Source organism: Saccopteryx bilineata, chromosome 9 (assembly GCF_036850765.1).
Source record: "Saccopteryx bilineata isolate mSacBil1 chromosome 9, mSacBil1_pri_phased_curated, whole genome shotgun sequence".
NCBI lineage: Eukaryota > Metazoa > Chordata > Mammalia > Chiroptera > Emballonuridae > Saccopteryx > Saccopteryx bilineata.
The window spans coordinates 30286627-30313145 of NC_089498.1; the positions used below are offsets into that span (position 1 = coordinate 30286627).

Sequence of the window (26519 nt, forward strand, 5' to 3'; positions counted from 1 at the left end):
AGGACTCGCCCAGTGTCACATTTGCCGCTCCCCCCAGGCGGTACAGTCCGAAGTTTGGACCCCTCCCCGAGGGGCGGAGCTCGAGGGCGGTGAGAACCGCAATTGGTGGCTTTTGAAGGCTCAACGGGCGGGAACGGCTGCTGAGGCGTGAGCCGGTTGGCGTTGTGGACGGTAAGAGCCCTCTGGCAGTACGGAATCGGGCCCTAGAGGGTGGCGGGAGCCTGAGGGGAACCTTCTGGGGCGACTTTTTCGCGACTGCCGCAAGTCCCAAGGTACAAAATTGGCGCTTGGTCTCTCTACTGGAGGCGGAGGGGCCAGGACTAGAGTCGAGGCTTAAGGGAGAGAGGGCAATGATACTTGGTCGTGACCTCACATCCGCCCGCATTGGGGCGGGGTCTTACGTCAGCGTGCGTCAGTACCGAGCCGCCCCGAATTGTCACGTGCTGGGGCACGCTACTCGGGCTTTGGATTGTAGTTTTGCCTACGTTTGGGTGTTTTGAGTTCTCAGTTAACCTTGGTTCTTCGTGCATGCAGCCTCGCGCATTCTTATGCTACTTGTCGCAGCTTTTCAGCGGTGTAGCTCTACAGGAAAGTTACTAAAAAGGCCTCTTTGTCATGCGTTCATTCAACAAATATCTTGAGCACTTTTTTAAAAAAGTATTTTACGGATTGATTTTTAGAGAGAGAACCCATTGATTTGTTCCACTTACTTACGCATTCCTTCTCAGTGATCCTTCTATGTGCTCTGACTGGGGACTGAATCCGCAACCTTGGCATGTAGCTCTAACCACCTGAGATACCCAGCCGGAGTTGAGCGCTTTCAATATGCCCGGCACTGAGCTGCTAAATGCTAGGAAATAAGAAATTAGATATATCACAGGGATTCAGAGTTGATTCAGTACTTTTCCCACTTCATTGGTGAGATTGAGTGTCCTCTTTCTACCAATATTCTTTAGGATGGTATTCTGCAAACTTTACCCCCAATTTAGAATCTAATTAAGTACTCCAAAGTGCATTAGCCAGTGACCCCCCACCCCCAGTTTAAATCAATAGGGCCCAGGAATACCCTTTTACCAAGCCCGCCCCCACCTCTGTTTTTGATGTTTCACTGCTTGTTGATCTTTTTCTTTTTTTTTTTTTAAGATTTTTTTTTTACTCATTTCAGAGAGGGGAAGGAGAGAGAGAGTACGGGGGAGGAGCAAGAAGCATCAACTCCCATATGTGCCTCTTCCAGGCAAGCCCGGGTTTTGAACCAGCAACCTCAGCGTTAACAGGTCATTGCTTTATCCACTGTGCCACCACAGGCCAAGCTGCTTGTTGGATCTTAATCCTTCCCAGGTTATTTATCTCCAGGCATCCTGCTTAGGGGAAAGTACCATATTTCCCCATGTATAAGATACTCCCATGTATAAGACTTTCCTTAATTTTGGGGCCCGAAATTTGAAAAAAGAAAATGTATTACATAAAGTTATTGAACTCAAGTTTTATTCATCATAAAATTCACACAACTCCTTATCTGCGCAAAAATGTGGGAAATGCAAGTAAAAAATATCTACAACCACTGTATAAGATGCACGCAGTTTTTAGACCTCAAATTTTTGGGGCCTGACCTGTGGTAGCGCAGTGGATAAAGCGTCGACCTGGAAATGCGGAGGTCACCGGTTCGAAACCCTGGGCTTGTCTGGTCAAGGCACATATGGGAGTTGATGCTTTTAGCTCCTCCCTCCTTCACTCTCTCTGTCTCTCTCTCCTCTCTCTCCCTCTCTATCTCTCTCTCCCCCTCTCTCTCTCCTCTCTAAAAATGAATAAAAAAAATTTCTTAAAAAAAATTTTGGGGGGGAGGGTATGTCTTATACATGAGGTAATACTTCATTCCACAAGTTTTTGTCATCTAGGGATATAGCCATGAATAAGACAAACATATAGTTCCTACCTTAGTGGAGCTCAATAAAATATTGTTCAGCAGTAATCAATAAGCAAGATAATTTCAGATAGTTCTGTACAGACTAACAGTGTAAGTTGGGGAAGTAACTTTAGATTGGGTGGTCAGAACAAGTCTCCCGGAAAAGCCATCTCTGAATTACGAGTGTTGCCCATGTAAGTATATGCAGAACAAATCTTCTAGATGGGTAACTGCAAATACAATGGACCTTGCTGGAGGAATCATTTTGTATTAGAGGAGCTAAAAGGCCAATGTAGCTAGAGCTCAGAAAACCATGGAGTTAGTGGTTGGTGATGGGGACAGAGGCAAGATACCAAACAACACAGGGCCTCATAGACCATGGTGAGGATTTTAGTCTTGATGTTAAGTCAATGTCAGGCTGAATTTTCATGAGACTGATCGTTTTCATGTTCTTAATTCACCTGTTTTTCTAAACAACTCATAATAGTTCCTCATTTTTGCTTTAACTTGTTTTTAGTATCTTTTTAAAAGACAGTCCACCTCCATATCTTTTTGGAAGTGGTCACTGATAATAAACTATATGCGGTGTTAAACACACACCTAAAGGGTAGAACTAAACCACAGTCAGGATTCTTGTAGAGAGACACTCCTCTCTTTGTCTTTGGAAATCCTGTAGTTGTGGCAGCAGATGAGATTGACAGGCTGACTGTCTTTGCCCCTTGTCTTAAACACAGACAGTAAGATCTGTATACGCTTTCCCAGAAGATAGGCTGTTACAGGATTTAAAGGCTGAGGATATTCTACATAATCTTTGTTTAGAAATCATGCTTTCTCTCCTTTTTATGTTCTATATTTTGAGAGAGAAAGCAAGGTGCCAATTAGTGTCCCCAAATGAAGTAGCAGAGTTGAGATCAGCTGTCACCGTTGGTCTACAGCTCTGTCCAGAGAAAGTAATGAAAGGACTTCCCTATTCCACAGCTCTGAGAGCCACTAAGTTATGCTCTGGAAGATAATTACCCTGTCCATTGCTGGGAGAGCTACACCAGATATGCGGCTCAAGACCTTTTGGACAGCCCTGGTCTGGCCAGTGGTGCAGTGGAAAGAGTGTCATCCCAGAGCACCAGGGTCACCAGCTTGAGCCCAGGGGGGGCGCTGAAGCATTTCTCAAGGGCACCAGTTCAACCCCGAGGTCATTGGTTTGTGCCTGGGTCAGGGCACATATGAGAAGCAATCAGTGGGGGCACAACTAAGTGGAACGAGTTAATGCTTCTCTCTGTTTTCCCCTCCCCTCTCCTCCCTTTCTCTCTACTTCTCAAAAAAAAAAAAAAATTCACCTTTTGCCTGCCCTGTTGTGGTGCAGTGGATGGAGCATCAACCTGGAAACCTAAGGTTGCTGGTTCGAAATCCCAGGCTTGCCAGGTCAAGGCTCATATGAGCAGTAACTACTATGAGATGATGCTTCCCACTCCTCTCCCCCTTTCTCTCTTTCTTTAAAAATCAATAAATAGCCTGACCTGTGGTGGCGCAGTGGATAAAATGTCAACCTGGAAATGCAGAGGTCACCGGTTCAAAACCCTGGGCTTGCCTGGTCAAGGCACATATGGGAGTTGATGCTTCCAGCTTCTCCCCCTTCTCTCTCTCTGTCTCTCTCCTCTCTCTCTCTCTCTCTCTCTCTCTCTCTCTCATCTCTCTCTCCTCTCTAAAAATGAATAAATAAATAATTTTTTTAAATCAATAAATAAAATCTTTAAAAAAATAAAAAACTTGGACAGTTGAATCTCACCTTCGGCATGGGGCAAGAAAAGTGATATAATAGCTCTGTGTCAACTAGCAGTGCATTAAAAGAGAAAGAGACTGCAATCCCCTCCACCTCCAGCTCTTACTGTCTTGTAAGCTTATAAATCCAGCTGTTTATTCAGCTTCTCCACTCTAATATGACAGAATTCTGGAGCATTCCTCTGCCCCCTCACCGCCCCCACTAGTCTTCCCGTCGCAGGTAATAGCTGCTCCATTCTTCCGGTTACCTTGGTATCATCTTTGATTCTTCTGTCTCTTATACCATGCATCTAATGCATCGGGAAATCCTGTGGGCTCTCTTAAAAGTGTATCCAGAATCTGACCTCTTTCACCACCTCCACCTTGGTCCACCATCATCTCTAGCCTATGTTATTGAGCTACACCCTAGCTGACCTCCTGCTTCCTCCCACCCTCCTACTATATTCTCCGTCCAGTAGCCATATTAATCCTGGGAGAAAACCTAAGTGAGAGCATATCCTGCCTCTTCTCCAAACCTTCCAGCAGCCGGTTTCTGTCGGAGTAAAGGCCATGATCCTTACTGTGGCCCCAGGTCCCTTAGTTATCTGGACCTCACCTCTTCCTCTGTGCTCCTCTTTCTGGCCTCCCTGAGGGCCTTCTTCCTTGAAGGCCCCCAGGCTTTCGTATTTGTGGTCCCTCTGCCTCGAAAGCTCTTCCATTGGCTAGCCACATGGCTCACTCTCCTGAGGATTGGCTCAAATGTTACCTTCTCTGTGAGGCCTCTCTCTGCTCCTACCCCATCTCACTCCCAGACTGCTCCATTTTCACTAGGACTAGTTTCCTAACAACTCTATTTTCTCTGCAGCACTTACCACTTTTAAGACAGTTTATGATTTTTCTGTTGCCTGTCTCTCCCAAGTAGAAAGGAGGCTTCATACTGACAGGGATTTTTGTCTTTTTGTTTCAAGACCGATTTATCCTCAGCGCCTAGAAAAGTGTCTGGCACACATAGGTGCTCAGTAATTTGTTACATGAATCAGGAAATGAATGAGTGATCTCCATACCATTGCCATCAAAAGATCAAATACTGTAGCCAAAAAAGGAGAGAGAACACTAATTTTTAAAAGCTTTTACATATTTAAATATAACAACTTAAGGAGAAAATTAAATTCTCTTGTTGAAACATTTTGCAGATCAGCTAAGAAAAGGGAAAATAAACATTTGGGTGTTGGACCTACGAATCAAAATCCCGACTAAAAATAAAATGCTGAAAAATTCACTGTTAAACTTTTATGCTTGGTTGATATTTGGTTGTGCTGATTTTTTTATTAAAGTCCAAAGAAATGGATGAAACTGTTGTGGAGTTTATCAAGAGGACCATCTCGAAAATCCCAATGACTGAAATGATGACAGTCCTACAAGCCTGGGATTTTTTGTCTGAAAATCAACTACAGACCGTAAACTTCCGGAAAAGAAAGGAATCTCTGGTGCATGACTTGGTTCTGCTTTGCGAGGTAACAATATTCAAAATGATTAATCTTGAACATCATGCTAACCTCTTTGGTATTTTTCTTTTTTTCCTTTCCTTAGTCCAAAGGAGATTTAAGGCCGCTGCTAAGCTATGAAATGATAAGGCTATGTACAACTACAGTGGAGAAGACACTAATTTTTTTTAAATTAGCTTTTCAGCTGACCAAAACTTCTTACAAATCACTACCAAAAAAAGTGAATATCATGAGAGAAAAACAATCAATGCAAGTTAAAGTAATGAGCAACATTGTTTTTTACCTATCAGATTGTCAAAGATGAAAAGATAATAGTCAAAAATGTGTTGGTCAAGTTGTGTAGAAAGAGAAACTCTTACACACATATTTGTTTAATTATTTGCTTTTTGTTTCAAATTGATTTTCAAACTTTCAGAGAAGTTGCTAGTACAAAGATTTCCCATATTCCAATATACCCATTCCTTAGTCACATTTAAATAAATATACTTTATGACCAAGCAATTCCACTTCTGGAAATTTTGTGGATAGAATCATAAAAAATAAAGACACGTATATAAATATAATTGATAAGCATATGTGTAGGCATAAATATGTAAAAACTTACATGTAAATAAAGATGTTAACTACCAATATTTAAAAGAAATTCAAACAACTATACACAGAAGGTTAGCTAAATAACATAAATCCACATACCAAAATATTCTTCAGCCATTAAAAAGAATACTCTTTGTATCCACATTGAAAGAAACTATACACTATGCATACATATAAATATATATGGACAGAACAGTGGTTCTCAGATGTGATGATTTTGTCTTCCAGAGGACAAAATGTCTGGAGACATTTTTGGTTGTCAAAACTGTAGGAATGGGGTGCTACTGGCTTCCAGGAAATAGAGACCAGGAACTCTTCTTAACATCCTACAACAGCTCTACAACATGGAATTATCTGACTCAAAATGTCAGTGGTGCCTAATTAAGAAACCCTGTAGAAGGCATGGCTAGGTAACTCAGTTGATTAAAGCGTTATCCTGTTATGCCCAGGTTGCACGTCCTGTCCCTGGTAAGAGTCCATACAAGAATCAACCAATGAATACATAAATAAGTGGAACAACAAATTGATGTTTCTCTCTCTCTCTTTCTCCTTCCCTCCCTCTTTCTTTCTCTCCCCCCTCTCTCTCTCCCTCCCTCTCCCTTTTCCTATCTCTAAAAATCAATTTTAAAAAATTTAGAAGAACCTGACCAGGTGGTGGCACAGTGGACAGAGCATCGGCCTGGGAGGCTGAGGACCCAGGTTGGAAAGCCCAAGTTCGCTGGCTTGAGCACAAGCTCATCTAGCTTGAGTGCAGGCTCACCAGCATTAGTGTGGAGTCGCCAGCTTGAGCATGGGATCATACACATGACCCCATGGTTGCTGGATTGAGCCCAAAGGTCACTGGCTTGAAGGCCAAGGTCGCTGGCTTTAGTCTAAGGTACGCTTGCTTGGCTGGTGCCCCCAGTTAAGGCATTTATGAAAAAGCAATCAATGAACAACTAAGGTGCAGCAAATATGAGTTGATGCTTCTCATCTTTCTCCCTTCTTTCCTGTTTGTACGCCCCTGCCCTCCTCTCTCTCTCTCTCTCTCTCCCTCCCCCCCCCATCCCTCCCTTCTTCCCTCACTTAAAAAAAAAATTAGAGGAAACTATTATAGAGGAAGCCTAGAAGTTTGGTTAAAAAACAAGTTAGAAGTGATAAATGAGTAGGTGGTGGGAGACCAGTTGTGGTGAGCTCCTGTACTGAAACATGAATCAGCAGGTATCGAGAGGGTGCTCTTACCTGTTCTGAGCAATTCTAAAATGTGCTGTAAATGGGGTAGATCAAACCTATAGCCATGTTTACTGAATATCCTACCTTCTCTTTCAGGAGAAGCATGCGAGTGTCGATGACATTGCCCTTTTAGACATCATTTGTAAGTTTTGGTGATTTGTATTTATATTTAACGAATCCAGTTTCACCAGAGAGGCAATTTTGTATGCAAGTGCTCAGATTCTAGAGTCAGGTTGACCTGGTGTGTAAAATCCCAGCTCTGTCACCTACCAGTTTGTGTTCTTTGCCAAGTCACATTGCCCTTCTAGGTGTCAGACTTCTACTAAGTAAAATGGAAATAATAATAGCATTTATTAATATAATATTATAATAAAATAGCACAGAATTCTTGTGAAAGTTAAGTAAGATAATGCTTGAGAGGCTCTTAGCACAGTAAATATCTGTTAGACTTTGTATTATTATTAAAAGAATTGAAAATATATTTCTGAAAATTTGTTCTTATAGTGCTTCTTGTAAGGAATGTAAGGATTAAAACCGACTAGACTTTGCACATGGTGTGGTCAGGGGGACTGAGTGGGAAAAGCATGTATGGTTCCGGGATCTATTGGTAAAACTAGAAGGAAAGTGGAGCCCCTAGCTGAGAGGGAACACCAGAGGTGGACCAAGTTTGGCACCATCATGGATTAGTCTAGGATGCATTCTATTTGAGGAAATGTCTTCATGTATATTTAAGTCTGCCACTTACAAACTTTTGCGTGATACTTAATGGAATCATTAACAACAAAAACTTTTAATTTCTGTCATTATTATAACAATCTTCTTCAGAGATCAATTAGCAGGCCATCTTAACTCTGAAACACAGAACCCAGAAGAAAAGACAAAAACCCTTCAGATGCTGTCTCTTGAGCAGGCATCACATAGTGTCAGATTATACCTGTGTTAGACAAAATTTAGGTAATCCAGAAGTGTCAGGCCATTGCCATAAATGGAGCAAGAGGAGGAGATGGGAACCAAGGCAACAAGTAAAGAATAAAAAAAAGACACAACTGTAGGAAGGACGAGAAAGTACAAAAAGCACAGCAAATTAGTGCCCTTTAGTGGTGGGGCAAATAGCCCCCTCTTATAAGTCAGAGGTGCAAAGAGACAGGGATGCAGACAGAGGTCAGTGCCGAGACTGAGTAAAGCCAGGGTGATAATATGGTGGGGTTGAACTTAATAACTTCCTAGGTCTATTGTAATTCCAAGACACTCACTAAAGTCTGTAACTCCTGCAGAGTGTCTTCTATATCATACATTATCTTTCATTCATTCATCAACTATATCTGGAGTGCTTGTTTCATGCCAATTAAAAGTTTTTGTTGTTAATGATTCCATTAAGTATCACGCAACAGTGAAGAAGGCAAAGTCCTGTATTCCGCAGGATTCTCGTTGAGGAGACAAGCAGTATGCAGATGACCATCTAATTATATGATGTGATGTCAGGTAATGATAAATACTGTGAAAGAAATTAAAGCAGGATGGAGGGTCAGTTTGGGTAGGGTGATCAGGGTAGGCCACTGCATAGGTGGCATTTTAGTAGAGACCAGATGAGGTGCGGGAATGAAGAGTTCAACAAGCTAGGAGAAGAATGCTCCAGACAAAGGAACAGCCAGCCAGTGCACACACCATTTTCAGGGAGTACATCATCCCTGGCATGCTCAATAAATGCGGCATTCTGCATGGAAAGAAAATAAATGATCTGACGTAAAACTAAATGCTAAGTCTACTTGATTGAGTAATTCTTTATGATGTGTTTTGTTTCTCTGGAGTAAATTTAACACCCATGTAAAATTTATATATTTTTGAATAAAAATATAACCTGTTCACTTTCATGTTATTAAAAATATGTATTCATAAGCATGTTACTTAAAAGTTCTATGATATAAAAGCAATAAGCTCTTCCTCCCTCTCTCAGATACTCAGTTTCATCAGCACCAGAAAGTTTGGGATGTTTATCAGATGACTAAAGAACCAGGTAACATTTTCCCTGTTGAAGTGAACATTTGTATTTGCTGTTTTGGCTACTTAAAAATGAAATAGCAGCCCTGGCCGTTTGGCTCAGTAATAGAGCGTCGGCCTGGTGTGCAGGAGTCCCGGGTTCAATTCCCAGCCAGGGCACACAGGAGAAGTGCCCATCTGCTTCTCCACCCCTCCCCCTCTCCTTCCTCTCTGTCTCTCTCTTCTCCTCCCACAGCCAAGGCTCCATTGGAGCAAAGTTGGCCCGGCCGCTGAGGATGGCTCCATGGCCTCTGCCTCAGGCGCTAGAGTGACTCTGGTTACAACAGAGCAATGCCCCGGAGGGGCAGAGCATCGCCTCTGGTGGGCGTGCCGGGTGGATCCCGGTCGGGCGCATGCAGGAGTCTGTCTGACTGCCTCCCCATTTCCAACTTCAGAAAAATACAAAAAAAAAAAAAAAAGAAAAAGAAAAGAAATAGCAGAAATAGCAATACGTTCCTCTTTAATCTCTTTTCTTTCAAAATGAAGTGATTATTATTCATGTACAGGAAAATGAAAAATATATTTGACAATGCTGTGTCAGAGTACTAGCAGTACATTTGTGTGATTGGATCATTGTTGCTCTTTGAGGTCACAGGAAGTGCTCACCTCAGGGTGTTTGCAGATGTATTCATTGAAGGCATTGTAACTCCCTTAATTTTTCCTGATTTTTCTTTTCACTTTGACAGGGGACGACATTGACCCTTTTGATATGAAACATTTCAAATATTCGTTTAAGAAAATTCTTCAGAGAGCATTAAAAAATGTAAGAATTTCCATAAAATTCCATTTCATGGCAACTGTGCACTTAAAATTTGCTACTACCTTTTTTCTAATTAGTAAGAATTTTAATTTAGTAATATTCTGTACTATTTTAGTTCATAACAAAGACAAAGTTGTTATTATGAAAACTTCCTTTTCCCTCGTCTCTCAATTCAAGGGCAACTGCTTTTTTCTCGAGAGCAGCCCCGCCCAGTAGAGCTCTCTGCAAGGACGAAATGTTCAGTGTGGGCACCGTCCAGTTCACTCATCGCCACGTGTCGCTGCTGAGCACCTCAGATGTGGCTAGTGTGACTGAGGCACTACAGTGGTCTTACTTCACTGTAACGAATTTTAGTGAAATAGCCGTGGGCGCCGTGTGGCTCCTGCTTTGGTCAGTGCTGCTCAGGAGCACCCGCAGAACTTTTTCCCACCATTCTGTTTCCGCAGGCACCGCCTTATGACCTTGTCGTTGGTACAGGTGATCATTTTCTTTCTCTTTCCTCCTTAGTCTGTCTTAGTCCTCCTTACGTATAAAGACATGCCAAAAAATCTGTCATGTTCATCATGCTATGACCATCCTCCCTAGAATAATAGTGTCCCCTCTTTTTTCATACACAGATTCCTTTATCTGTCCTTCCGTCTCCTTACCTCATCCTTTGCAACTTCTGTCATTCTATCTACGTATTCGCTTGTCACTGAACATACTCTCTCTTCTCCTTTCTTATAATGACCCTTCTGTGTGCTCTGAATCCATCTCCTACATCATCATCGGGCCTACACGCGTGGTTTTTCTCTACTCTTTGACCGTCTCAGTCTCATCATTAGCTGATGCCTACTCTACTGCTTATAAACATGCCCAAGTCTCAGTAAATGTACATCCATTCTCCTTGCTCATCCTTAAGCATAAAACTCTTGGAGGGAAATGGTTCTTGTAGCTGATGTGTCCCTCATGTAGAAGGGGTCCCTTTACCACCACCCTTCGCCTTTCTCCAGCAGGAGCACTGGCTTAACCTGAGTGAGAGCAGCTGCCTGCAGGGAGCAGCTGTTCAGGTCTGTTCCTCCAGGGCCCGGCTCTGCCCCTGCAAGGGAGGGCGCCCGGAGTGACTCTTCCAGCGGCCACGTGGGCACTCTGCCCGACTCTGGGTTTTATTGTCCAGAGGGCCACTGGCCTGCGGATATGAGCCAGTCACCGATTTCTTGGTAATATGAGTTATATGTTGGCCACCACCTGCCAACTCTTTTATCTTATTCCTTAGTTGTTCCAGAAAGATAGAGCAGAGGGATGTTATTTATTGCTCCCTTTTAAAGACCTCCCCAAAAAACCTTTTGAAAGGGTAAACCATCCTTGCTGGCTTCGTGTTTAAGTGCCTTGCCTTCTAGATACTGCCCTCGCCTCCATACTGAATTCGAGTCGTGAGGGCAGTGGTCTCAGAGTGTGACCCCAGGACCAGCAGGATCAGCATCACCTGGGAACTTGTTAGACCTGCAGATACTGGGGTTCCATTCCAGACCTACTGAATCTGACACTGTGGCACTGCGCCCAAGCCTGCCAGGTGTTCTTGATGCCCAGTCAAGTTTGGGGACCTCCCTGCTGAAGGGTGCCAGTGATATTTATCACAAAATCTGGTGGTCTGTTATTTTTCAACAGTCATGCTGATGGCAAACACCTGCGTGTGCTGGGCCCCATTCTAACCCCTCCCAATTGTTAACTCACTGCATCCTCCTGATGGAGCAAGTTGGGTCACACAGCTGAACATAGCAGACCCAAGGCTTAAACCTAGACAGGAGGCTTCCAGACCACGCTCTTCACATCTACACTGAGCAGACTCCCGGCTTACTCTCTGCCGCGTGCCAGATGCTGGGGATGACTTAAAACATCCATTTCTTGTGCTCAAGGTCACACTCTTGGACTATTGGCTGTCACACCCTCTTGTTCTTGAACATGTCTTCTCCTGGTTGTCTTCTACCCATCCTAAACTGCTCCAGTACTGTCTCCATGACGAACTCCTTCTGCCCTTCACTAGGGCATCCCACAAGGTTCTGCACTCGGCCCTCCACCAATGAGGTACAGAAATTTTCTTTGGTGGAAGAAAGGAGGGAGAGGGGAATAGAGTCGTTTATCATTTCTCTTTCAGAGAATGATAAGAGCTAATGACTGGTCCCAACACCATTTGGTGGCTAGTTCAGCTTTTTCCACTGGTTAATCATTGTTGGAATCCTAAGATTTGTTCATACTTTAAGAGTCTGCAGTCTTCTGTTTCTTTCTCTTTTTTTAATTTAATTTTATTTTATTTATTTTTTTGAGAAAAAGAAACAGAAACATCAAGCTGTTCTTGAATGTGCCCTAACCAGGGATTGAATTGGCAACCTCCATGCTTCAGGACGATGCTCCAGCCAACCAAGCTATCTAGCCAGGGCTTTGTTCTTCTACTTCTTGATCTCTTTTTCCTCTGCCTGTCTCGAGGGGTCATCGCCTGTACTCTACACTTCAGCCAAACTAAACTAATCTTCTACTGAATTAATCTTCTTTGAGTTCTTGAACTTACCATAGGCTATTCTCTCTCCTTGGAATGACCTCCACCACCTGGCCTTTGCACAGGTCATTCCTCCCTATCCCTTTGACCTCCACTTACACGGTGGTCCCTCAGAGAATGCTGCCCTGCCTGGACTGGGTGGCCCCCGTCCTGTGCTCCTGTCACCATACTCTTCCCATTTTCAGGTTGAACTGTCAGTTTTCCTCCCAGCAGAATTCTGATCACCCTGCTCTCCACCGACCCAGGAAAGGGTGAGGGTGCAACAGATGCTGGGGAACAAATGAATTGAACACTTTCTTTACAAACTCCCCATTCCTTTCATCGCTGTGGTTTTTTTTTTTGTTTTTTTTTGTTGTTTTTTTTTTTTTTTTTTTTTTCATTTTTCTGAAGCTGGAAACAGGGAGAGACAGTCAGACAGACTCCCGCATGCGCCTGACCGGGATCCACCCGGCACGCCCACCAGGGGGCGATGCTCTGCCCATCCTGGGCGTCGCCATATTGCGACCAGAGCCACTCTAGCGCCTGGGGCAGAGGCCAAGGAGCCACCCCAGCGCCCGGGCCATCTTTGCTCCAATGGAGCCTTGGCCACGGGAGGGGAAGAGAGAGATAGAGAGGAAAGCGCGGCGGAGGGGTGGAGAAGCAAATGGGCGCTTCTCCTGTGTGCCCTGGCCGGGAATCGAACCCGGGTCCTCCGCACGCTAGGCCGACGCTCTACCGCTGAGCCAACCGGCCAGGGCCATCGCTGTGGTTTTTAAAGTATCTTAATAACCATTAAAGCACATCCACCCTGCCCCTATCCTCAGTTACTCTTCTTTACCAAAAACATCCTGATCGTTCTTCAAAATGAACCTTAGAATCATTTTATCAGATTTATAAGACAAAATCTTCAGCATTTTGAGTGGAGGTCCATTTAATTTATAAATTAATTCAAGGATAATTGTGAGCCAGGAGAAGGTATGTCTCTCTTTTTCTCGTCTCTTTTATGAATAAGTACTTTTTTTCTACCTTGTACCTAAGTTGTTATTTTTTATTATATTATTTGAACATTTTTCTTACTGTGAAATTATAAACTTTGCAGAGATGAAAGGAGCATCCCACTTGGGTGTGGCACACACAGCTGCGTTTTTGTTTTTTTGTTTGTTAACACAAAGCCTCACTGGCACAGGATCCCTGGCCAGCACTCTGTAAATGTTGTGGACTATGGTCTGGACCCTTCTGGAACCAGTCTCTATGCAGCTGAACATGACTGGCTAGCTCATTTTGAGAACCACTTTTGGCAGCATTCCCACACTTCTTCACCCAAAACAAGAAACCTCCTAGAGAGCTGCTCTCTCTGCTCGGCTCCGAGCTCACCCGCTTCCTTTCAAGAGCCCTCTCCTCGCTCGATCCATGCGCCACTAGGCACCAGAACATCCCTTTTCTGAGCCCCCTGCCTCCTGCCCCCACCATTCACGGAGAAAAGAGTCTGAAACGCTCATATACCCTCCTACTTGAATGCCTGAGTATTGCAGTTGTTAGATTTCTTCTCTTTTTATCATTGCTGTATTTTAAAAGCTTTTGTCTCCTGAATGAATTTCAGGCAGACTGGCGGGAAAAGCTGGAGGAACAAAGAAACTTTATTCTAGGACATGGCTGTCCCGTTTGAAAGGGCAGCTAGAGACCTACATGCTGTGTACACTGTACATTTTAAAAGCTAGGGATGTAAAAGCTCTTGTGTCTTCTCTATCCATAGTTTCCCTGCTCAGAGCTGATCCACAGGTCCTAACCCCTTTTCTCAATTGACCAAGAACTCCCAACTTGTCTTCACTTTCCTCCTCATAACTTAACCAACAACTGGATAACCCCACCTTCCCACAGGCTGATGATGGTAATGTCATGCTTAGTAGCATCTCCTGGTACTCAGGATTGAAGAGGGACTCACCTCTTCTAAGACAGATGTCTTAACCTTTTTGTGCCAAGGACTACCTTTAGCCATTAATGAAGCTTATGGACCACTTCTCGGAAGAGTGTTTTAAAATGCTATGAAAATGCAAGGAATTAAAAGGGAAACCAATTATATTAACATTAAACTAGTAAAATACTAAACTATGATACAGTGATGCATACATGTGCTTCTTTATTAACACAAATCTCACAGGTGTACAAACAACTACTTTCAAAGTAGTAATGGGTATAGATGATTTTTTGAGGCATGTGCAACAATTGTAATGTGGTAAAAAAAAAAATTTGGTATTTCTATGAACAACAAAATAACTGATCCTGAAATTCTGTTTTGGTTGCCTACCTTCCCAATTGAAGGACATTGTAAATTTCAGTTAGAAATTAGTGCAAATAAAGATGTAATATTTTTTCCCCGCCAAGTTCATAAATACCCTGAATTCTAACTATGGACTTCAGGTTAAGAACTCCTGCCTTTGAATCAATTGGGTAGAGAAGCAGGTGTGAGAAGGCACAGGGAACCTAACTGGGGAGTGATGGATGGAGCCTGTGGTTCAGGGATCCAATCCAGAGCCTTTGTGAAAGGGGGGTCAGGGGTAAAACTACTCAAGATATGAAGTTCTTGGAAAACTTACAAAGAAGAGGCAAATAAAAAATGTTTTAATTGTAAATGGCACATTTACTCTTTATATACCTGTATATCAGTACAAGAAGGATAGTCTGTTATGTGGCGATTCTATGTGCTGTAAGCTGTATTTGATTCTCACACTAAAACTTTTTAATAATCTCTTTCAGTAGCTGTGGGTGGTAGCCAGTAACTGACAGTTTAGAGAGTATGCTCCCAGATTAGCCAGACCACTTAGGAACCTTGGCGGGATTAATCACCTAGTTAAGCTCAGGCATTATTAATCTGGGCTGTTGTTCTGAAAATACTTTATCCCTGTTATTGCAGAATGACAACTATTGAGATAGTTCCTTTGGAAGATAATAAAAGTCTGTGACTGGCCCCACCTCTTCAGGATTCTGAGTATCTTACTGTAAAAATGTGAGATGGAACATCTGAATATCATTTGGGCCAGGATTATATTGACTCTGTGAACATCCTTTTCTCTTAGCCCACTGATTTTTTTTAACCTTTTTTTTTTGGATTGTAAATCCCTCTGAAAATTTTGATAAGTGATATAGCACCTCTCCCCAGAAAAGCATGGCACTGAGACATATACACCTGACTGCATCCACTTCATGGAGCTCACAGGCCTCTTTAAGCCCTTCCATGAGCCCTAACTTAAAAAGATTCTCAATCTGGCCTAGAGAGACTACCTGAATATGTTGAGTGCTACCAGTTTTCTCCCTCTAAAGCAGGGGTCTCAAACTCGGGCCTGCGGGCCGCCTGCGGCCCGCGGGCCCGAGTTTGAGACCTCTGCTCTAAAGTGTGCCTTCGGCCTTGGCCAGTTGGCTCAGTGGTAGAGCATTGGCCTGGCGTGTGGGAGTCCCGGGTTCAATTCCCAGCCAGGGCACACAGGAGAGGCGCCCATCTGCTTCTCCACCCCTCCCCCTCTCCTTCCTCTCTGTCTCTCTCTTCCCCTCCCGCAGCCAAGGCTCCATTGGAGCAAAGTTGGCCCAGATGCTGAGGATGGCTCCATGGCCTCTGCCTCAGGCACTAGAATGGCTCTGGTTGCAGCAGAGCAATGCCCTAGATGGGCAGAGCATCGCCCCCTGGTGGGCATGCCTGGTGGATCCCAGTCGGGCACATGCTGGAGTCTGTCTGACTGCCTCCCCATTTCCAACTTCAGAAAAAATAAATAAATAAAAGTGTGCCTTCTATATACTGTATTCAATCCCAGTTTTACAGGTGTTTTTGCTTTGGTAGCATGATACAAAGAGGCTATTCAGAATAAGACCCTATCTTCCATTCAAGGGAGTAGTGGTCCCCCTGTTGGGGTCAATCGCTGTGCTGCTCACACAGGGAAGGTCAGACAGCTCTGCACGCTCCACACCCAGAACTGGGGAGGGTTCCTTATCTGATGATGCACCAAGGGAATCTGGAAAAGCAGCCAAATAAAGAGTAGGCCAAGTCAAAGAAACTGCTTTCTCAATGCCAGCAGCTACATTAATAATCTGCTTTACTGGAGTAAGATACAAGAGGGTGGCCTGACCATTGGTGGCGCAGTGGATAGTGCGTCGACCTGGAATGCTGACGTCGCCAGTTCAAAACCCCAGGCTTGCCCAGTCAGGGCACATATGAGAAGCAACTGCTATGAACTGATGCTTCCCATTCCTCCCCCACCCTTCTCTCTCTTTCTCCTCTCTCTAAAATCAATAAATGAAATCTTTAAAAAAAGAAAGGAAAGATGTGCCCTGGCCAGATAGCTTGGTTGGTTAGAGCATTGACCTAAAGAACAGAAGTTGCTGGTTCAATTCCTTGGCCAGGGCACATACTGGAACAGATGCTCCTGTCTCTCTCACCCTTCCTCTCGATAAGTTCAATAAATAAACAACAACAACAAAAAGATACAAGAGGGAGGAAATAAAGAGACATGGGCCAGGTAAGTACACTTGCCTCAAGTGCCTCCTTTGCAGGGTCTGAACTCCAAGGGGAAACTGAGTCAAGGGGGAACTAATCTAAGAGTGGGCTACTGAATTCCAGACCAACTGGTAATCATATTCAAAAGTTTAGCAAGGTCTACATTTTATTGATAAAATGGAAACTAAGTAGAATTTCCTACATTCACACTACATAACTTTAATTTTTAGCCTCTGAGCTAAATGCATAAAAACATTAGGATTAGTATATTTTTGGGCCTATTACTACACAGAAATGTAACTACTAAATTTTATAGGACTTGGGGTGGTGAACACACAGTATAATATACAGATGATGTATTAAAGAATTGTACACTGGAAATCTAAGTATTAACCAAGGTCACCCCAATAAATTAAATAAAAATGGAGTCTTTTTAGCAGAGTGTGTACTATAGAACTTATTTTTAATTTATTGTTATTTTTAATTTATTAAAAATATATATTACATATATAATTATAGATGTATAGTTTTAATTGAATTTATAAATACTACACTGTGTTCACCACCCCAAGTCTTCCACCACCACTCACCCCCCCTTTATTCTGTCGCCCCTCCCCCTCTCCCTCTGCTAACCACCATGCTGTTGTCTGTGTCAATGAGTTTCTTTTCCTTCCTTTTTTTCTGTGCTTAATGCCTCCACCTCTAAAAAGGCTCCATTTTAGAACAAGTATAACATTTGTAAGGCGGCCTTGCTTCATAAACTCTTACAGGTAGAGGAACACAGATTTTCATACCTTGATTGTAGGTTTTTAATTTTTTTTCTTCCAAGACTTTGCAAGGCATATTATGTGTCTACAGAACAACCACAAAATATTTTCTTAAAATTCCCAAAATGCGCCTGGCCTGTGGTGGCGCAGTGGATCAAGCATCGACCTGGAACGCCGAGGTCGCCAGTTCAAAACCCTGGGCTTGCCTGGTCAAGGCACATATGAGAGTTGATGCTTCCTGCTCCCCCCCCCCATCACTCTCTCTTCTCTAAAAAGAAATGAATAAATAAATAAAAATAATTAGAATTCCCAAAATGCTATAATAAGAAGTAGGAGAAAAGACTATGGGGAAGGTTACAGTGACATTCTTCACCCCGAAAAAGCACCTGTTATTTGCCATGAGATTTTAAGTAGGAAACTCAGGGGGGCTTTGTTTTTTTGTTTTGTTTTTTTAATAAGGTATCGGTCACCTTCCGAGATGCCGAGGAGAATGCAGTATGGATTCGAATCGCCTGGGGAACACAGCACAGAAAGCCAAACCAGTACAAGCCTACTTACGTGGTGTACTACTCCCAGACTCCATACGCCTTTGTCTCCTCCTCCCAGCTACGGAGCAGTCTTCCCCTCCTGGGTCAGGTACGGAGCCATGACTATGGCTAGACTGCCTCATTCCCTGTCAGAGGTCGGTGTATGTTTAGCACTGGATATAAAATACCACGTGTAATTCCTGACTTCCTGAAATAAGGAAGTGTGATTCTTCTGCAAACGGGAAAGTGGGGTGCGCCCTGGTTTGGAGCTCTGTTATTGTCGGTTCCTCTAGAAGTAATATATGTTTAATGTAAAAATTCAACCAACACAGAAGTCCCTGAAGAGCAACAGCCCTTTAAAACTTCAAACCCTCTTTCTCAGTCCCATCTACCCAAAGTAACTACTGTTAACTGTTTTGTTACTTCCTTTAAGATGTTTTATTACAAAAACTAGAGTAGTACACAGCACCCGTCATTTGATTTTTTAACATTTCCATGTGGTTCCATATGCTACATCTCACTACTTTTTTTGTGACTGCATAATTTGCCTAGTAATGAACATTATTTTCATTTGTAACCATTCCCCTACATTCTGTACATGAGAAGACTGCTTTAACATAAGGACTTTCTTCAGAGCCTGCTTCTTGTTAGGGCTCTGGCTTCCTACCGTCTTTCCTGGAATAAGCCATCCCTACATAGGCCTGGCGACTGCTGATGCTTCCACTCTGTTAATATTCACAACAAAATGGCACCTCAGTTGCTGCCAGAGCTGCCACTCCCGCTGCTTGTGGGCGAGCAGCTGTACCATCCTGGCATGTCATCTCCAGTGCTAAGTGGAGTGTGCACTCCAAGGTTGTGCATCCAACAGCTTTTAGATCCTGGGGGGTAGACTTGCTTGTCATTTAAATTCCTTGGGTGTTGACTGAAGCGGCAGAAAGATTCCTATGGCTGCCAGCTTCTTCCCTTTCACACTTAGATCTGCCTCTTTACATTCGGGATCTCTTCTCCATAATATATAGCAGTCATTCATCCACTTACAGCCAAGTGAGGCCACCCTGCACAGCTAGTTTAAACATTACCCCCAAAGCTGTTTATTTCCACTGTGTTTCTTAAGGCAAACTTATCTCTACCCTCTAGTCCAGGTAAATATTTTATCAGTTCTGTTTCAGCCTTATACCTTGTTTCCCCAGATAATGGGAAGCTTTTATAAATTGCACTTCAAGGTGTACTTTTTTCTTCAATATGTGTCCTAAAGTGTACATATTTGCATTTTTGTGTGGCAGTATCATTGTAGTATTAGATGGCTGGCATTCTAAACTGGTAACATTTGAGTATCCATTGTTTATTCCTAGGTCTGAACTTATTGTAATTCCTAATATTAAATAGGATCACATTTCTAAAAATAGTATAAAAAGACTTCCTACTTAAGATAATTTTAATGCCATTAGCCATTTGTTTGCCCTGTTACTTATAAGCTGAGTAACAGGGCATGAGATTACATTTTTCTGCATTTCTTTTCACTCTTAAGTGGAAATTATTCACTTACAGCAGCTCCTAATTTTACTTTGACAAATATTATAAATACAGAAATAGACATAATAATCCTAATAGTCTTGCTGATTTTTGTTTCAAGGCACTAACAATTGCTAGCAAACACCATCGAATTGTGAAAATGGACTTCAGAAGCCGATACCTGGACTCTCTCAAGGCTATTGTTTTTAAACAGTATGATCAGGTGAGCCGATGACTCTCTTTAAAGTTAAGTCTTCGTTTTCTCTTTACACATGAGTTAGGAGCCACTGAGCAGGTGGAAGAGTCCACTTCCAACAAAAGGAGATCACTTCAGATATTATATATTAATGTAAAGAAAGTTTTCAGTTATTTGACATGAAACCAAGTAATGCCTTGCTATCATCTTTTTATAATAGTATTTTGTGTTTTATACTGCTCATTAGTTCTTGGAGACTATCTTGAAGATCCCAGTTTCCAGATCAGCTGTTTAATTAGCATTTATTTTCTCTCTAGAATAACTTAACACTGCCTTTTCAAGCTAATTACATCATTTTATTATGCAAGAGAGAAGTAGCATTAATTTTTTGTCCCATCAGTCAAGCAAGGGATATAGGGGTTAGAAATAAAGGAAAAAGCATTGGTTTATTAAGTCCCACAATATCTATTAAAATTATTTAAATGCATTATTTCCCTTTAATGATACCGGCTCTGGCCTTACCCACAGGATCAGGGTTACTTGCACCTCTGTGTTGCATTGGTGTGTTTGTATGTTCAGATCCTATTGGTGGATCGTTAATAATCTGTGTATAAATCTTTAGTCCCTTGTGTACACAGGGTAGGGCAAAAGTAGGTTTACAGTTGTTCATATGGACTATAATACAATAATTAATAGATAATAATATAAGAATAAACTCTGTTTTGCATACTCACAATTCTAAACCTACTTTTGCCCCGCCCTGCAATTAGGTATTTCACCTGTTCTGAGTAGAAAAACATGGTGACTCTCTGCAAGCCACTCTTTAAGGGAAAAAAAAATCTAACATTAAGAGGTTAGTGATCTTTTCTCCCGTAGCAGCCCTTTCCCCTCTTACCCACCAGCCTCCCATCATATTAATATCAACTGATTAACTGTTCTACTCTGACAGTTGCATTCCTAGGAAAATTCACATTGTCAAACAGTTATGAAAACTGGCTTTAGTGCAGAAAGGGCAGAGAAGGGATTTGAGAAATTTAGACTTTCAGTAGGGAAAGTATTTTTCCAAAAGGAATCTGTGAGATTTTTAGGGTTATAGAGACATAGCTATAAAGCTGAAACATCACATTGCAAATACTACCTTGATTTCTCTAGCTTTTGCCCTCACCATCTATTTCTTCCACATCCATGTTGGGTTTTTTTTGTTTTGTTTTGTTTTGTTTTCAGAGACAGAGAGTGAGTCAGAGAGAGGGATAGATAGGGACAGACAGGAACAGAGAGAGATGAGAAGCATCAATCATTAGTTTTTCGTTGTGACACCTTAGTTGTTCATTGATTGCTTTCTCATATGTGCCTTGACTGTAGGCCTTCAGCAGACTGAGTAACCCCTTGCTCAAGCCAGCGACCTTGAGTCCAAGCTGGTGAGCTTTGCTCAAACCAGATGAGCCTGCGCTCAAGCTGGCAACCTCAGGGTCTCGAACCTGGGTCCTCTGCATCCCAGTCCGATGCTCTATCTGCTGCGCCAACACCTGGTCAGGCCCACATCCATGTTTATGATAACAAAGTACAGAGCTCCTCAAGCAAAGCAGCCATGTTGCTGGCGCTAGCGGTCTCTGCCCATATCCTGCGCTAGGGGAAATGTTTAGCTCAGCCTGGGTATGACCTCAAATATCTTCTTGTTGGAAAAAATAAAGTTAAATTTGACATACTTTTATGTACCAAAACCAGTTAATAGCTGTACTTCAAGTTGTTAAAATTAATGGCCTTGCCCTGGCCGGTTGGCTCAGCAGTAGAGCGTCAGCCCGGTGTGTGGAAGTCCAGGGTTCAATTCTTGGTCAGGGCACACAAGAGAAGCGCCCATCTGCTTCTCCAACCCTCACCCTCTTCTTCCTCTCTCTCTCTCTCTCTCTCTCTCTCTCTCTCTTTCTCTCTCTCTCTCCCACAGCCAAGGCTCTATTGGAGCAAAGTTGGCCTGGGTGCTGAGGATGACTCCATGGCCTCCGCCTCAGGCACTAGAATGGCTCCAGCCGCAACAGAGCAACGTCCCAGATGGGCAGAGCATCGCCCCCTGATGGGCATCAGGGGCATGCTGGGTGGATCCTGGTTGGGTGCATACGGGAGTCTGTCTGCCTCCCCGCTTCTAACTTCGGAAAAATACAAAAAAATTAGTGGCCTTGGTTGGTTAGCTCAGTCAGAGCATTATCCAGAAACACCAAGATTGCGGATTGAATCCCAATCAGGGCAAACACACGGGAAGCGACCAATGAGAGCACAACTAAGTGGAGCTTCTCTCTCTCTCCCCCTCCCCCCCACTTCTCCCTCCTCCCTCCTCCTTCCCCCTACCCCCTTCCCCTCATCCCTCCACTCCTGCCTCCTCTGCCCCCCCCCCCGTCTCTCTAAAATCAATTTTAAAATATTAGGAAAACATTTACTTTTTTCTTTTTTTTCCCCTAGACCTTTGAAACTCACAACATGACTACACCTCTACAAGAAAGAAGCCTTGGGCTAGATATAAATAGTATGTATGTTTTAAAATAAAAACTGAAATTTGGAAGTACACTTTTTTGTCTTTTTAAGTGAGAGGAGGGGAGATAGAGAGAGATGGACTCCCGCATGCACCCCTACCGGGATCCACCCAGCAACCCGGTCTGGGACTAATGGGCAGGTACTTGAATCAACCGAGCTATTCTCAGTGCCTGTGGCGAATGCTCAGACCAGACCAGCTATCCTCAGCACCTGAGGTCGCTGCTCTAACCAGTTCAGCTACTGGCTGCACGAGGAGAAGAGGGAGAATAGGGAGAGAGGGAGGAAAAGAGAAGCAGATGGTTGCTTCTCCTGTGTGCCCTCACCAGGGATTGAACCTGGGAGGTCTGCATGCCGGGCCAACGCTCTATCCACTGAGCAAACTAGCCAGGGCCTAGAATTAAACTTAATTTTAAAAATGAAAATTTTCCTATCTCTTAGCAGTGATTTTGCCAATAAAATGAAATAGTACAGCCATTATGAACTGAACATTTTTATGACTTTCCAGTGGCATAGGAACTGCTATTGATTTTATGTTAAATAAAGAAAGCAGGATAGAAAATGGTGTGTATTTAATAATCCCAGTTTAAATAATACAAGTCTTTTTATTCACTGGAAAAGGGGCTAGACAAGAATATATTAAAACATTAACAGGACTTATTTCTGCATGAGAGAATTATGGGTAGTTTTTATTTTCCTTTTTATCAGCCCATTCCACTTTTTTATACAATAAGAAGTTAATACAATCAGGAGAAAAAACAGTAAACATTATCTTTAAATTATACAAGCAAGTTGAAAGGTTAGAAATGAAAAGAGGATACTTTAAGGATGAAATATAGTCCTAACAGCTGTTTTATTTTAAATCTTTCATCTATAGTGGATCCAAGGATCATTCACGAAAACAGAATAGAAAAAGACAGAATCCAAAGAGTGACTCGAGAAATTTTCGGCGACTATCCTCAACCAAGACTAGAATTTGCACAATATAAGGTAGTATATCGATGTAAACCCTCTACAGTTATCAATGTCTGTTTTAAAGAACAAAAACTTTAAGTAGAAAATGGTTCTAAGAAACAATTTCATAAATACTTGTCACTTTAATTTTGTATAATAAACTTATGAGTTAAAATAGACTTCTCTGTCAAATTTAGTAACTTCCTTTATTAGTAGAAAAAGACCTTTGGTAATTTTGAATTTGCCTTTTCATTTCATCTTTTATAGAATTCAATTATGTATAACTGGCTGTGTTCCATATTTCTGAGGGGAAAACAATTGTAAGCTATACCTTTCCAGTCCATCCACACCTAGGACAATACTTATAACAAGAGTAGTGCTCATAAAGACTTGTTGAATAAAAAACTTAATAAATAAGTCATTATAAAGACTTAAATAAATCATTGTATAGCCCAGTTGGTATCACATGGAGAAAAAAACCAATAGCCTCGTAGTACTATGAACCTAGCTCATTCCAGAAGTGTGCCACTGCACACCGGGAAGGCCCAGGTAGGGGACAAGCCCACTGCCCACCGTGAAAGAACTCAAGGTTACATCATGATCACCCTAATCTCTACTCACAGTATAGATTCACAGTGTAGACTCATAGTCACAACACTGTCCTCCCCCTGAACCCTCCAGTAAGTCTCTCTGCTTAGTGCCCCTACAGGTACAGGCCACACTTGGAATCTGCTGTTGATCAGCTCACTTAGGCCTAATGCTTATTTGGTTTGATCTGTTTTTAGTGGCAATGGCTGACTGACACCTTTCAGGTGTGGTTCCCTGAATGGCAGATTTTAACCCAGTTCCTTTAAACAGCTCATACTGTGGGACTCTGGTTCTCAAATTGTGGTCCCTGGACCAGCAGTACCAGCAACACCTGGGAATGGATAAGAAATGTGGATTCTCGGCCCCACCCTAGTCCTACTGGGTCAAGAATTCTGGAGGTGGGACCCACCCATCTGGTTTTACAAACCCTGTACCTAATTCTGCATATTAAAGATAAAGACCTACTGAAGGCCTGTATGTGAGATTTAATCTGCACAGTTCCCTTTACACACATCCTAGAATGGCTCTATCCTCTAAGTCAAGTTATATATTGATTCATACCTGCTACTAATTTTAACCTACCTTTTACATTTTGAAAAATGTCAAACCTTCAGAAAACCTGCAAGAATATTACAGTGACTACTCATGTCCCCTTTGCCTCAGTTCACTGATTATTTACATTTTGCCACAATTGCTTTCTTTTTCTTTCTTTATTCAGAACATTTTGAGGTCATTGTAGACATTACTCACCTCACCGTCTAGCATACTGTCTCCAAATGTGAAGAATCACTTTAAAAAATAAATTAAAATTGAAATTAGAATCTAAAAGCCAAGTGTACCTCTTGAAGTAGCAGTACTTGGATACTTGATGATACTAATTTTTTATGGGTGATAATGTTATGGGGGTGAAAAAGAGCACTTTTTAGTTTCTTTTTTATATAATACTGAAATATTTATAGACGGAATACTCTGGTGTCCCTGGCTATGTTTCAGAATAATCCAGTGGAGGTGGGCTATACATAACAGAAGGTGGGGTCACAAAAGAAAACAGACTGGCCACGAGTTGATCCTTGCTTCAGCTGGATGATATGCCCATGGGACTCATTATACTGTGCTCCTTACTTCTGTATGTTTTTGAAATCTTCCATAATCATAAGTAAAAAGGAAGTCATGGTAGTGATTCAAAAGACATGACATTTTTATATTGAAATAACAGGTTATAAAAGATAGTGATAGCCTGACCTGTGGTGGCGCAGTGGATAAAGCCTCGACCTAGAACACTAAGGTCGCAGGTTCAAAACCCTGGGCTTGCCTGGTAAAGGTACATATGGGAGTTGATGCTTCCTGCTCCTTCCCCCTTCTCTCTCTAAAACAAATAGAGTTTAAGAAAAATAAGAAAAGAAAAATACCTTCAATGCCAAACTAACTTCTAAAAAAAAAATGATAGTGATAATTCTCCATTAAAAATGCAAAAAAGGGCCCCTGTGGGTGGAGCTGACCTCTAGGGTCCCCTGCATGACAGTGCTGTGCACACTTGGCCTTTAGCGTGTGCTGTCATTTGATGTGCTCGTTGCCCTCTACATGTGCAATTAGCAAATTAATGCTTCCCCTACCCATTAATCCCTATATTTCTTGATAAGAACTAATGAAATGAGTAACCCAATTTTGTTACATCTTGCCATTCCAACTGATATATTTAATAGTCATTTATAAATATATTTGTTGACAGCTTGAAACAAAATTCAAAAGTGACTTAAATGGTAACATCTTGGCTGAAAGAAAAGAACCCCTCCGGTGCCTCGTAAAGTTCTCCAGCCCAAATCTTCTGGAAGCATTGAAATCCTTAGCACCAGCAGGTAAGCAGTCAGTTTATTTTGCAAGCTAGAAGAATTAACAATTACTACATTCAAACCTCTTCGCTGACTAATTACTTCTGAGCTTTCTCATAGCCAACCTGCTTGTCCTGTCATACCCTGTATTGCATATCTGCTTCTGCATTCAATGGAGGTCCATGATCCACACTGTAATTTTGCCATTTTTAAACTCACTCAAATCTTTGTCCCATGGTTATTTTCATTTTCTTTTTCTTTTTTTAATTGCAGGTATTGCAGATGCACCACTTTCTCCATTGCTCACTTGCATACCCAAAAAGAGAATGAATTATTTTAAAATTAAAGATAAATAAGATGTATATGGTTTTGTAAGCATCGCATCTCCCTGACTACACTGCGTACACCACGTCATGGTTGGCTGGATAGCTTCTATGTCCAAACTTGTGTTTTTAGACATGAACTCTTAATATTGACAGTTTAGAAATGTTCAGTATAATTGTTGGGAGTGATTCATTCCTCTTCCACTATGTGCTCCCTCTCCCCCATATCCTGCAAAGCATAGCAGTTATGTGCCTGTAAAAAGCAACAGGATGTCCTTTTTCTCGCACCTGTCTCCCCTTGATCCTAGAGAAATCTGGTTCCAGTTGCTGGTTTTCATGAATTTTCTCTTAAGCCTGGTATCACATAAAGAAGCACCAAGCAACTGTATGTATCCAAAGAGAAACTTTCTAGGAAAATCAGACTTGGGTCCCTTAAGTTACTAATGCAGGAGGTAGCACACCAGATGATTCCATTATATAAAGTAACAGTTTCATTGTAAATAAACTTTTCATAATCTATTTTATCATAGATGATATTTAAA

At 42.2% G+C, this 26519-nt stretch overlaps 1 protein-coding gene across 1 annotated transcript; it reads left to right on the plus strand.

Annotated features, from left to right (window-relative positions):
• Positions 1–81: 81 nt before the first annotated feature.
• On the plus strand, positions 82–26519 carry CENPN (centromere protein N). The gene is made up of 11 exons (XM_066242473.1): positions 82–171; positions 4993–5172; positions 7066–7111; positions 8924–8983; positions 9693–9769; positions 17988–18164; positions 19689–19790; positions 22215–22278; positions 23161–23273; positions 25555–25681; positions 25928–26519. The coding sequence occupies exons 2-11, from the start codon at positions 5002–5004 to the stop codon at positions 26008–26010; spliced, it is 1020 nt and encodes a 339-aa protein (XP_066098570.1). The 5' UTR covers positions 82–171; positions 4993–5001; the 3' UTR covers positions 26011–26519.